At 47.3% G+C, this 14170-nt stretch overlaps 1 protein-coding gene across 8 annotated transcripts in view; it reads left to right on the top strand.

Moving 5' to 3' along the window:
- The window catches only part of DPYSL2 (dihydropyrimidinase like 2), a 46118-nt gene that overhangs the window by 27503 nt on the left and 4445 nt on the right, over positions 1-14170 (top strand). For all 8 annotated transcript variants that reach the window (XM_085510143.1, XM_085510141.1, XM_085510144.1 and 5 more), the window contains 9 exons: positions 2648-2812; positions 3081-3142; positions 3888-3968; positions 4414-4482; positions 7712-7832; positions 10389-10545; positions 10676-10817; positions 10941-11111; positions 13728-13907. In XM_085510143.1, the coding sequence (XP_085366269.1) occupies positions 2648-2812; positions 3081-3142; positions 3888-3968; positions 4414-4482; positions 7712-7832; positions 10389-10545; positions 10676-10817; positions 10941-11111; positions 13728-13907 (1148 nt within the window). The remainder of the gene's footprint in view (positions 1-2647; positions 2813-3080; positions 3143-3887; positions 3969-4413; positions 4483-7711; positions 7833-10388; positions 10546-10675; positions 10818-10940; positions 11112-13727; positions 13908-14170) is intronic.

Genomic DNA, 14170 nt, shown 5'->3' with positions numbered 1-14170 from the left:
ACGATCTTTCCTTTTCTGCCTTTTCTTCTTCCTTTTGTTTCTTTTTTTGGAGCGAGCTTTGAGCTCGAAGTGAGTTGGCAGCTTCCTCCTCAGCAGCTGACATCATTTGTACAGCAGGAAGAAAACATCTGGGCTTGGAAGCAAGGCGAGATGAAGGCTGCAGTGGTCTGGAGAGCAAAAGGGTGGCTGCAGTGTGTTGCAACAGTTTGCCTTGAATGCGTCTTGCAGGCACGACAGTGAGCTGGGGGGGTTCCCTGGGGAGCAGCACTCACTGAGGTCAGATAGCACTTTGCTTTTCACATGGCAAACACCCACAGCTGTGTGCTCTGTTGGGTCAGGAGACCTCACATCCATGCCCGGGGGTCATCTCAGGAAGCTCAGGGCTGTGGGAACAGAGCGGATGGAGCTTTCATCTGCTGCTCTGTGCTTCTCTCCTCATGGGGACCATAAAGAAAAAGCTTTTTGTTGCAGTCTGAGCTCTGCCTGAGGGCTGGAAGGAGCTCTGAGCTGTGCGGGGGCAAACCCTACCCATACCCAGTAAACAGAAGTAGCTGCAACACTTGGTTGATTTAACAGCAGGCAAAGAATCAGTCTTAACTCTTCTCCTTGATCTGGGCTCATTCTTGCTTGTTTGGGCTCCATCTATCATGTTTTAACTAAAACACAGCCAAACAAAAACTAAGCCCCCCCAGGCCGTAGCATGGAGGAATGCAGGATGTGATCTTGCTGTTTAATAATGAGAGGTGATAACATTGAGAAGCCATTTACATGCCTGAATTACCTCTAGACTGGAACCTGGGGCTTACATCTGTGTTTCTTGGGCCTTATGTGCAGCATCTGCTGCCTCTGCAGCTGCACAGATGGATGGTGGTTGGACTCTTGCAACCTGAAGTTGGTCTTATCCAGCCTTTATGACTCTATAAGTGCAGCTCCTTCCCCTGTGCTGCAGGTCAGGTGTGGCTGCAGAGCAGCACTGTGCTGCTTTCCCAAATCTCTTTGGAGCTGTTTGATCCCAGTTTTGAGGAGGCTGATGGTTACCTTACACACCTGAGCTTACCTCTTGCTGGGTCCTTCCAAGTGGATGTAACCAAGTGGATCATTGGTAGTATTTGCCTGGCAAAGAGCTGCAATGGAAGCAAACTGTTCTGTTTGGATGGGGATGATGGGTTGTATGGCTGTTAGTGAACTCCAGGGAGCTGCTGCAGGATGTGTCGGCAGCTCAGCTTCTATGTGACACATCCCAAATCCCCAGTGCTGACATTCATGCACATATGCTCCATTACCCCCATCCTTTATCCTTATTATAACCAGCTGTGGTCTGACTTTGTCAGAGATCTGGTAGAGGTCCTTTTCTCCCACTCTCTCCACTATAACTCCCATTAGTCATACTTGGGCAGTGCATGAAATGGGATGGTGATAAAGCTGTGATCCCAAACACCAGAGCTGGTCCTAAGGGCTCTGTGCTGGGCTGCAGAGACCGTAGTATTAACCCCTTGCTCCCCTCAGGCAAAACTCCTTAATGTCCATAGGCCATGTGTTGTCTGGGGGCTGAAAGCTCTCTTACAGCACCTTTAGTCTGAGCAGAGATGGATTTATGACTGTGGTGCCACTGAGATTAAATGGGATTTTTTGGCTTTTTAATTAGCTAGCAGGCTGAGGAAGACAGCTCTTGTGTTAAGACTGCGCCATGTCTGCAAACCTGGGTTTTCTCCATGTCCCTTTGGTAATGCAGAGGGAATGTTATTTTTCTCCTTGTTGTTCATACTGTTTAAGCTGAAGATTAACTTTGGCAGAGTGACAATGGGCTGCAGAGTGGCCAGGAAACAATTCAGTCTGGAAGCTCGTGGAAGGGTTCTGACCATTGGAGAGAGGAGGAGCTGGTGGAGGAGAAACCGGATGGTTTTTCCAACAGTGGGACTGTTTGTTAACTGAGTTTGGCTTCATTTTCCCAAAGGTGATGAAAACGCCATCTGTGAGCTGATGCCAAGCAAATGTCAGAGCTTTCACCCATAGCACAGATTTCTTTAATGGGCAGAAGTCTGTATCCTCATGAGCAGACAGAGCCCTCCTTTTCCTGAACCCTTCAGCCCCCAATAGTGCAAGCTGCAGCTGTGCCAACGGTACATGGACAAAGAGCTGCACATCACGTCCTTCCCTTTGCAAACTGGAGCAGTGCTTTGAGGGGCAGGCATGGCCTTTTGGACCAAAAGCAAATATTTGAGCAGCTGTTTGCTGGCTGTCGTGCAAAAGGCAGAGAGGGAGTGGGTAACATTGCAGGAAATAGGGTTGGTTCGGGTAATCCTCTTGCCTTTGTACAGCCTTTACACACCTCACAGACTGAAGACTTCGTTATCAAATCCCTTCAGTTAACATTTGAGGTGGCTCTGTAGGACTGGTGGAATATGATGTAGCTGCCTATGAGCTCAGGTGCTGTTAGACTCAATGAGCTGGGCTGAAATCAGACTAAAGGGATGGTGTGGGCAGCAGGGCTGTGTCTGTAGCCAAGACAAGCTGTTGGTCCTGCTTGTTCTTCACTTTGCACTGCCTCCTGTTTGGGATGTGGAGCAAAATCCAGCTCATATCTTAAGGGTTAAAGGGATACCTTGATTTTGCAGCAGCTTACTGGTGTTTTTATTATCTTTCCCAGTTGATCATGTGGTTCCTGAGCCGGGGACCAGTTTGCTGACTGCATTTGACCAGTGGCGAGAATGGGCAGACAGCAAATCCTGCTGTGATTACTCCCTGCACGTTGACATCACCGAGTGGCACAAAGGCGTCCAGGAGGAGATGGAAGCTCTGGTTAAAGATCACGGTATGCACAGTTTGAGAAGGCTCAGGGAAGCCTTTCCCCTCCTTATGCTTCAGAATTGGTTCCTCTGTGTTTGAAGACTGGCTTTTCAGGTGTACTTTATCCTTACATCCTCACGACTTGGAGCCCTGACATTGTCTTTGTTCAGTGGAAACCCATCAGCTTCAAATGCTTGATAAGGGGGATGTCTTTTTTCTGTCCTGACTTTTGTAGCCTTATCTGTGCCTGCATTTTGTATGCTAAAGACGGTTCCTTTGCTCTCTGTTTCTAGGTGTGAATTCATTCCTGGTTTACATGGCTTTCAAAGACCGCTTCCAGCTGTCAGACTCCCAGGTAGGAAGGATCACGTGCTGCCATCAGTCTCTATCGGGGTTTAAATTCACTATATTTGGATCTAGCATTCTTCTGGTTTCTATCTTTATATGTGTAACGGTACCTGAGGTTTGTAACAGTACTCAGAGCTCTGCCTCGAAGAATTCTTTCCAGTCTTGGCTAAGGGACAGCGATGCTAAAACTCATTTTAAGGGAATGGAGGGTTTATCCCAACTCCTTTGGTGTGGAAGCAGTGGCAGTTCCATAAGTGGCTCCTTATTGCATCAACACAGGGCAGGACAATGAGATCTCTGGCATGAATTTCAGTTTACAAACACATTCTGGTCCGGAAAGTGGGTTTGGGGCTGTAGTGTTGGAACCACTAGGACCTTAGAAAGGAACTGCCCTCCTGTTTGCCCTTCCAGTGGATCCATCTGAGCATGGCTAATTGTTGAGACGGATAGTTTATATTTCTAAATGTGGTGGGAGGAGAGGAATGCCTGGGAGTCATTTGGAACCATGTGGGAGGCAGTGGTGGATGACAGTTACCTCTAATGACTCTGGTGAGCATTTAATGAGCGGCCATTAACAGAGCAAGCATCAGTTGTGGGTTAGTCAACCTGAGCCCTCTCAAACTCATTGTGTATGGTAAATCACGCTCCTCTCTTCTCCATTATGATAAATTCTGTGTGCTAAAGGAGGTCAAATATACAGCTGTAGACCATAGACCTGGTGTATGTTGTTATGTGAATTCTCCTCCTTTCAGATCTATGAGGTCCTGAGTGTTATCCGGGATATTGGTGCCACAGCTCAAGTGCATGCTGAGAATGGTGACATCATTGCCGAGGTATGTTCTGTTTATTCTGTGGATTGTCAACTTCAAACTGCTGGGAGAGGTTTAAACTTAACATCCCTCTTTGCAACCAGGATCTCTTTGCGACTCTTTGAGATGATGTTTTTTGACATCATAAAGAAACCATTTAATAGATATGAATGAGCAGTGAAAGCTGAGGGGACTGTGAACCCAATGTGAAGTAAATTAATATACAAGGCTTCCCTGACCTCCTGTGAGCAAATCAGCAGGGCTGTTTTAGAGCTCTGGTTATTCTCAGCAGTGGATATTGGACAGGACTCTGATTCTACGGCCCTCATGCAAAGCCCCATGTGACCACTAAGACAGATGCTCAGGATCTTGCTTGTACCTCTTTCAAACAGCTGTGTTTGCTGCAAGAATAATGCACATTGCTTTAAATCTTTTTTGTTTTTTCCTGCTTTTTCTTCATCTGCCTTAGGAGCAGCAAAGGATCCTGGAGCTGGGAATCACAGGCCCTGAAGGGCACGTGTTGAGCAGACCTGAAGAGGTGAGGATGCTTTTGCCTTTACTCCCCCAGCTTGAACCATTTTTGCACTGCCATTGGGTAGCTCCCATTGGGATGGATGCAGGCAGGAGCAGGATTTCATCCTGGCTATGAGCAGTATTGCTAAATGGGATAGGGGAGGAGGCAAGGACTCTTCTAGGGACTAACTCCTGCTGAATAAGCAGTAACTGCTCCATTTTAGAGGCTTAACTACAGTGGATACTTGTGAGAAATTGAGGGAGCCTCTCAGCTGGGGGTCAGAGCACCTTCAGGGAGCAATTCTTCCACTCTAAGGTTTAATTCACCCTCTGGAAATGCTCATCTCTTTCTGTTGGTTACTGAGGAGGGTCTGGGAAGGTGCTGCTTTCACATCAGGTACCTAAAGCAGAGTGACATTGTTTTAGGCACTTATATCTTCTGCTGTATTTCACTGTTAGATGAATGTTGTACTTTTGTACTTGGTGGACTTTTATTTCTTTTCTTTACCATGAGGCCCAAATGATGTACTGAAGGCACAGAAATGTGTACCAGAGAGGGGAGCTGAGTCTCAGGTCCTAGGCTAGTGCTTCAGCACACCTAACCCCTCATCTTCACTGGGGCTGAGCACCCTAATCCCATTTATCTCACTTCCTTAAGTCTTTCATGAACCTGAAGAGCAGGAAAGAACCTCACAGCTTGCCCTTTCAGTCTGGTTCTTCATTTCCCTTCTTTCAGTATCTCTGAGCTCAGTACCTCACCGTGGCATTCTAGGTTTGGGATATCCACCCATGTATTTACACACCGTAATTTATCTCTGTTCCCCCAAGATAAACGGGGCTGTGCTGCCTGCCAGATGTTGTCCTGCTGGAAGCTGCATGTGTGAGATCATCCGCACGTGCCCTCACGCTCCCTCAGTTTCCACCCCTTGGTTCAGACAAGCAGCATCCAGCGGCGTTTTCAGTAGGAACATAAATCATTCAGCTGCTGCAGGCAGAGTGAAGGGAACACTCTCAGCTTGGGCTGAGTCTCCTTGGCCCCAGGAGCTGGGATTCTTGCTTCCTGGAAGTTGTGAGTGAACACACTGAGCCTTCCGCCCACTCCTGCCTTATTTTCAATGGGACATACTTCTTGCCTTGCATCAGGAGAGCAGGAACAGATGCCGACTTGACACTTAAGGTCTCATCTGCGGAGCACCCCATAACTGCTGTGGACTTAAGGAAAGGCTGCTCCTATCTCATCAAATTAGCTCAGTCTCGTCTGGCTGCTTTAAAGACCATCATTAGCAGAGCAGGAGCTTCAAAGCATGAACTGTGTGCTCTCCTGGCTGGGGTTTGGGGCTCCATCTGTCTCCTGCACTGTGCAGGAATGTGTTGGTGGTGCTGGGGTGAGGAGGGCTGCCCCAGGACACATGGCCCAGCAGCTGGGCAGCTCTGAGCTCAGCTGTGCCGTCTGTGCAGGGTGGAAGCTCTCAGCCCACATTCTCCTCCTTTAAAGTCATAGGAAACAGAGCAGGAAACGATGTCATCTGGTTCCCTCCCCTCCTTTTTCCCCCGTTGTGTTTTTCGAACCACGCAGCGCTGTTGATGTTGGCTGATGGAGGCCACGTCCTTCATCCCCTGTGAGCCTGCAGGTCGGGCAGAAAGCACAAATAGAGCTTTGCATTTCACCGCTGGCTCTGGTGACATCCTCTATAAAGCCACCCCTGTCCTAAGGCAGCATCAACCCATCACTTCCTGCACCCCCCTGCTCACAGAGCGGATCGTTCTGTGATGACTTTTGAGGGGGATCCATCATTTCTTTTTGCTATTTCTGTTTCAGCCACAAGAACGCCAAAAGCCCGAGCGGTCCAAGTGCTCCAGGAAATGTCTGTCTTCTTTTTTTTTTCCTTCTTTTATTTTTTCTTCCAAGAGAACTGCTGTGTTAGGGCTTCTGATGCATGCTGGTAATTGCAAACATTCCCCTTTGGACTAGTGGCTGGGTTATTGTTATGTGCCTGTCACCATAGCATCTGGGCACAAGGCAGGAATTCAGCAGCCTCGTTTTCTTCTGGGCAGAAATGATCCTCTGCAGCTGCTTGGAGGCATTTTGGTTCAGAGCTGCAGAGCTGGGCGTTGTTTTATCCCTGTTTGTAAGTGAGGAAACTGAAGCACAGGGTGGAAATGCAAGTGCTGCAGCAGAGGGGCAGTGCGTGTCCCTGCAGACTGATGGCCATTGGGAACATCAGCCCATCTGACGTTGCTCTTTGCTTTTCAGGAGGGACAATCGAGCTTTTCTTTGCTTTTCCTTTCAGCCTCCCTTTTCTTGCTGCTGACTGTGGCATGATCCAGTGGAACCTTGAGAAGAAAACAAGCCTTCCTTGCAGCCCGTCCCTTTTAGGGCAGAAAAGTCCCTGTTCTGGCAGCAACGCTCCCTGGGGAAGGTTGTCATCAGCCCTTGAGTGGTGACAGACCTGGGCTGTACCCCTTTAACCCTGCTGGGTTTGGGGAGCTGGTTGTGCCAAGTTCAGCTGCTGGGTCCATCAGGTCCACCTGATGGTGGTTGGCAGAGTGTGGCCTGAGGCTCTGGGTTTCATTGTCCTTTCTTTGCATGGAAGATGTCCATGGCATTGCAGCTCTTCATAGCAGTAGGCATTATAAGAGTTCTTCTCATTACATTTGTCAGCTGGACTGCTTTGATTAGGATACATGACTTGGGAAAGTCCTGATTGCATTCATTCTCAGAGCAGATAGGACGTAGTGCCTCAGCCTTGCTCAGGCTCCCCCTACAAGTATCAAAGTAGTTGATTTATGGGGTGGTTCACGCTCTGTCAGATCCCAAGCCAGATATCGTAGTGGAGGGTACAATTTAGAAGGCTCGCTTGCAAACGTGGCTTACCAGACTATGTGGCTACAGCATCTCTCTTCCGTGTGGGCTGGAACATGAATAGTTCTGCTGAGCTAACATTTAGTTGCTTATTTTTGCTTAGGTTAAGGGAGGGGCTTAACCATACTGACCCCAAGCACCTGGAGGGTTGCTCTAGGACTTAGCCTGCTTGCAATGAGATTCAGAAGCAGCCTGGGAGGAAAGGGAGTAATGAGAGGGGAGTGTAGCTTGATGCCATCTTAATTATCCTGATTACACGGTGCATTTTTCTGGCTCAGATTTGGAGAGGTGCAAGTTCACCTCGCTCATGCACACCCCAATTTCCCCTACAAGGAGAATGGGTTATGCTCTCATGCAGGGATCCTGTTAATTTGCTGACATTGTTTCTCAGGTGGAGGCAGAAGCTGTGAACCGAGCAATCACCATTGCCAACCAAACTAACTGCCCTCTGTATATCACCAAGGTGATGAGCAAAAGCGCTGCCGAAGTCATTGCTCAAGCCAGGAAAAAGGGTAAGTTATTGCCTTTGGATGGAAGTAACCTATTAGCTCATTCTGTGCAACTCCTTGCCAACATAAGCTTCACCCCTACAGGAGGAGTTTCTTTTTCCAGCTTTACTGTCCAGGCTGTTGTTCAAAAGGTCCCCGAGCAACTGCTTCTGTCTCATCTCCTGCAGATAAATATTCAGGGACTGTTAGCAGTGCTAGAAGCTGGTTTTGCTGTTCAGCCTCTTCGCACCCATCCCACTACACTGAGCCGTGTGCCTTCATGTTATCACAGAGTAATTCCCTGCTTGACAAATCTCCATGGAGACTGCAAGCTGTCTCCTCCATCCAGCTCCCATGCTCTTCCCTTACTGCTTTCTGCTGGGGTCAGAAGTGATGCTAGGAGTCGTGGTGGAGCTCTGTTACTCCTGGGCCCTCTTGGAGTTGGTTGGAGTAGTTACCAGTTCCAGCTCTTTGCTGATGAAATAGATGCTCCTGGTGCTGTAACTCCCAGCCTGGCATCCAAGCAGGAATTGGGTTCTGTAGGCTGGGTTTGACTGGGAGTTCCTGTCACCACTAAGGATGCTGCAGGAAGGACCCAGACCTTGAGTGCTGCTTCATGAGGTCCATGAGGGAGCTGTGCTGCTCTGAGTGGTGCAGGAGCTCCTTCATGTCCTGTCTGTGCTGCTTTGCCTCCAAGAAGCAAAGGCTTCAGAGCACAGTGAGTGTCTGTCTCCCTTCTTCTGTGACTAAACCCTTCATTTCTATTTAAAGTGGTTCTGGGTGGGTGAGTAAGCAGAAGGGGTGATGGTTCCCCTCCTTTCCTTGGAAGGGTTGTGTTTAATCGTATGCAGTCTCAGTAAGCCTGAATAGATACACAGATGACATCACTTTCCATCTGGGTGCTTGGTGCTCGAGGAGCTGATTTCCTGCTGCAGCAAACAGACTCATGTGCTTGTGTGTGTGTGTTAGCTCAGAAGTGTTTTGATCCCATGATTCCTGTTCAGAGAGTTCAGAGCTGGTAAAGGGACTGATCTCCAAAGCATCTCTCCCTGTTCATGATGTGGAAAGCAGTTCAAGCTGTTTTGGATGAACTTTCCCCTCTGAGCTCCATTATAGTGGAGATCACACTGAAATGAGAAGATGTGTTGACATGGCAAAGTGGCTGCATGTTGTGTTACCCCCAAAAACAACTTGATGTGTCTGTGCAACTTAATCCTATAGGCCAGGGAAGCTGACTTTGGACTGCGTTTTCTCCTTATAAGGAGAATTAGGGGTATAAATGGCACACCATTTTCAAATAATTCAATTTAAATGCTGTGCAATTACCCAGCTGGATAGCTCAGGAGGGCCACACACATCATCCTTGCCCTCCCAAGCAACAGAGGAAACATAGCTGAGGACTATCCAAAGCAAAAACAGAACAGAATTGATTTGCTGGATGGAAAAGAACGGCTGTTATTTAAAGCCAGATGCTCCCAATGGCATTTGTATGGAGGAGATTCCCCACAGACTCCATCGCTGGCAGATCTTGGAGCTCATTCTCTGCAGAACAATCCTCCCAATGTCCTGGCCCACAGCAGGCTTCCTATTTAGAGGCAGTTTGTGTTTTTTGCCTTGTGATGGTTTCACGACTCTATTTGGCGATGTCAGGCAGCCCCTTCCTCTGCTGGTGGATCCCCTCTGATCAAACTAATCCCACCCCTCTGGTGTCACTGTGGTTCTGGAAGCAGCATGAAGGCACTTTATGTATTGTTCATTCTCAGCTGATGCACTTTTTCCCTGGGACACTATGGTGGAAGGCCATATTTCTATGCTCCACATGGTGAGCTGTGTAAGACCCTGCTTGGGTTGTCTTGGTTCTGACTTATTCGCATCCTTTGCAGGCTGTTGTGAATGCATTGGGTGTGTGGACTCAGAAGCCAGATGGACAGGAGCTTTGCAGGGATTTTGGGAGGGTTTCATTTGGTGAGCAGACCCGTGGGGCTGCAGCCTGCGCTGCTTTTGAAGTCGTAGCATCTTGCATCTGCTTGGTGTGCAGATGTGCTGCTGTATTCCAACATGCAAAGAATCGTGGCCTTAACTGATCAGCTCTTCCTTCATGTGGTTCCAGAAATGCTAATGAAGAGAAAGGGTGCACTGGTGGTCAATGCACTGGACAGAGAGATCAGAAGATCTCATCTCATTTCCTGGTTCTGCCACAGATTTACCCTGAACCATTGGGGGAATCAGTTTTCCTGAGCTGCATTTAGGAACTAGAAACACTGATACTTCCTCTCAGTGATGTGCTTTCTCTTTAGACAGTAAGCTTTTCTAACATGAGTTTTCTCTGATCTGTGCACAGAACCTGCTTCAATAAATCCAGCCTTGTTAGATCTTTATTGCATATATGCCTATAAAAATACCGCAGGCAACTTTTGCTGCTCCATGCTTTTATCTGTAGCAATATCTTTATTATTAACTCAGGAATGCAAAGGTTTGGAAATGTTTGTTTTCAGAAGGTTGCTTTGCTTCTGGAAGCCAGGTTAGAGATGCACATTGCTTAGCAATTACAGTGGGTTTGCCTGTATTCCTGTCTTGTAGGCACTGTGGTGTATGGGGAGCCCATCACAGCCAGCTTGGGTACTGATGGATCTCATTATTGGAGCAAGAATTGGGCGAAGGCAGCCGCTTTTGTCACTTCTCCACCACTGAGTCCTGACCCAACCACTCCTGATTTCCTCAACTCACTGCTGTCCTGGTGAGCAGAGCTCTTTGTGTTCATTGCAAGATGTGTCTCATCATGAGATGAGCGATTAATAATAGTGGTTCTTGCCAGCTAGCAAAGGGCTGTGACAACACTAAACCCATCTATCATTATCTTTTCCCAGCGGGGACCTCCAAGTTACTGGCAGTGCCCACTGCACCTTCAACACTGCTCAGAAAGCTGTTGGGAAGGACAACTTTACCTTAATCCCTGAGGGAACCAATGGGACTGAGGAGAGGATGTCCATCATCTGGGACAAGGCTGTGGTATGTCACACATCACTGTCTGGTTGTATTATGGCTGGAGAAGGAGCTCTTACGAGTCCTAGGGCTGGTTTCCATAGTGGCCCCATGCTGGCTGATGCAGTGCTTCCTTCCTTCTCTTCACAGGTGACTGGAAAGATGGATGAGAACCAGTTTGTGGCTGTGACCAGCACAAATGCAGCTAAAATCTTTAACCTGTACCCACGGAAGGGCCGTATCGCAGTGGGCTCTGATGCTGATTTGGTTATCTGGGATCCTGACAGCGTCAAGACAATCTCTGCCAAGACCCATAACATAGTAAGGATGTTTTCTATGATGTGATTTCTCCCATGTGTTTTGTTCTCCCTTCTTCAGGCTGTACTGATAGGAATCAGAGCCTATGACAACTGAGGGCTTTTTTACTTCATTTATTTTTCTTTAAACCTTTGCCCCAAGCACTTTCTGGTCTCGCACCCAGTACAGCTCAGCTGTGTTTAAATCCAAAGCTGAAATCACATGGACACCCAGATATTCCCCTTGGAGCAAAGAGCTGCTGAGTGTTGGACGTGTGGATCTGAGCACTCAGAAAGCTCTTTGAATCTTTTAAAAAGCATCAAAAGGCCACACATCACAACGTGTCACTGATGACCTTTTGGCTCAGTAGCAGTGGGAATGAAGACTGTGCCTTTCCCAGTGAGGAACATCAGCTGCCAGACTTCTTTTCTGGAGATCTGATCCAGGTCAATGAGTCTGAGTAGATGTACATTGTGCACTATTCTGTCCCTGATTGCTGCAGGCTTCTGGCAGTGTTCAGGCTTTGATTGCAGATGTCCTGCACCTTGACAGCATTGAGAAGCAGGATTAGTGGTGTGATGGAGGTCCTGAAGTTGGTGAATATCCTTGAGGAGGAGAGAAATTGAGAAAAACCCACAGCAGGGACCATTAGCTGAGTGGAGCCAGACGTGATTTTCCTGATGCTCATCCTAATGTTAGCTAGCACAGAAGCACAGGGCAGCTCCCAAACTAAGCAGCCCTTCCCTTGTCTCTTTATGGTGGCACTGATGGAGGTTTGTGGCTCACAGACCTCACACCTGGCTCCTGCATTGCAAGAACCATCCCACCCTGCATGAAATGTCCCTGCACTGAGGACCGGTTGGAGTCTCCCTGTGACATTTGAGCTCTGTCTCAGAGAAAGCAACCCCTGTTTGCATTTGTTGACAACTTGTTTCACTGCTGGCGATGAACCTATGGAATGTTACCCTGGAAAAACAAAACCAAAACAAAACTCCTTGTTCTTTTTTTTTTTCCATGAATGCTTCCATTCACTCCGGAGCTGAAGGAGCAAAATTTTCTTCTACACTTGGATCCCCAGGCACATTCACAAAGAACCCTTTTATATATATATATGTATATATAAAGGTTTGGTTTGCTTTCCTGTGACTTAAATCTGTGTCAGAATTGGGCACAGATGGCCTGGATTCATTTTTACCTGTGCGTAATGTCTAACACAGGCATCCAGACTGAGAAGTTTGGTTGCTTTTGTGGTTCTTCCAGACTCATCACGTTCAATCTGGAGAGAGAAGACTTGCCCATGTACAGAGTGCTGGATTTAGTGGTCTAAAGCTGAGTCTGAGAAGCTTTGAGAGCTGGATTGAATATTTGACAGCCACTGCATTTTAAATGGGTGTTGTTTTTAGGAAATGAAGCCTTCAACATTTCCTAACACAAAATTCAGGTATCTTTTGCAGATATTCTCCAGCACAATCAGGATCAACTGCTCAGTACCACCTGATTTTGCCATATATCTGGGCTAGGCTGAAGGACCACCAGACATAGATGATCTTCATGGTCTTTTCCAACCTTAATGATTCCATGATTGTATGATCTTCAGGCTGCTCCTCAGAATTGATTTGTGGGCTGAAGGCTGCAGATCCCCACTGCAGCTCCTGCAATGCATCTCACACACTGTAAAAGAAGAAACATAGAGAAGCGATGCCCGTAGAGTCAAGGCATCCTATTTAGATCACAAGGATAAAACAAAAGCCCTTTGAAAGTCATGCAGAGCCGTTGCCACGATGCAAGGAGACATACTGATTATGTGGCATCGGATGATGGTTACATTTTTTAATGCTGGAGCAACATACAAACATTTTTCCAAGAATTCACACTGCTGTTGCCACTGGCTGGCAAGGAAACGTTAGGAGCTGGAGGGAGAGATGGTGTTGTTCTTGGAACAACCTAACTCATAAGTTTCTAACCAAGCCTCCTCCTTTGCCACCACAACTTTTTTCATACTGGAACTGGTTTGCTGGCGGTTTAACCACCATGCTGGTTAATTGTAAATCTGCAGTCAGGCCTACCCATACTTATAACACACTTCAAGGTCCAACTCCATCATTAACTCAATGAAAAGAACTTGGATTCCTCTCTGAGCTGGTTGCCTGAGTAAGAGTCCCCAAATAGCATCTTGTAGTGCATCTCCTTCCAGGACACTTCCTGGGTGGGACATCTACCAGCAATTCCTTCAAAACTTCTCTTTTTTTTTCCATGGTGTTATGTTTCAAATCCTATTAATTGAGGATGAGCAATCCCATTAGAGTAAAAAGATTGTCCTGGTCCCTGACCCATCAACCAAAACTCTGGTTCCAAGTACAGCCTTTTAAAATAACCATCATTTTTCATATGAAACTCAGATAAAACTTAATTTGGCTCTTAAATCCCATGCAGTGCAGAGAAGGCATCTGCCAGCATCCATTTCAACCAGGTATGCATGAAAGTACTCATTTAAAGTGAATTCTATTGAACCACTGTGTGTACAGCTGAAGTAAATGCTATTGGATTTGCTTCCAGGCCTTGAGGAATTAGCATGACTGTTGATTACTGGCCTTTGCTGGCATGAATGTTTGCCTCATGTTGTCTCTTTGTCTGTTCTAGTCTCTGGAGTACAATATCTTTGAAGGCATGGAGTGCCGTGGGTCTCCCCTGGTGGTTATCAGCCAAGGGAAGATTGTGCTGGAGGATGGGAATCTCCATGTAACGGAGGGATCTGGGCGGTATATCCCCAGGAAACCATTCCCTGACTTCGTTTACAAGCGCATCAAAGCAAGGAGCAGGGTGAGTGCAAGCAGCTGTCCCATTGGAACTCCCCAGTTTGAAGTGGGTGGAAAGCAGAGGCTGTCCCTGGCTCAATGCGTGCACTTTGCAAGAGGAAACGCTGCCTGGATAGGAGCCATGCGTAGCTCATTCCTCTTTCATTTCTGCTGTTCACTTGAGTCACTACTTGGACTTCAGTTTGGGTTTTCTGCAAATTTTTGTTCCTTTTGCTTTGTAATTCTTTGCTGTCTTAGAGACCCCTGAGCTGTCTGGATTGGATTTGA

Source organism: Coturnix japonica, chromosome 10, assembly GCF_054131305.1.
Source record: "Coturnix japonica strain WE chromosome 10, WE-NBRP24, whole genome shotgun sequence".
Classification (NCBI taxonomy): Eukaryota; Metazoa; Chordata; class Aves; order Galliformes; family Phasianidae; genus Coturnix; species Coturnix japonica.
Note: the sequence above shows the minus strand (reverse complement) of the source record. Positions and strands in the feature narration are given on the sequence as shown.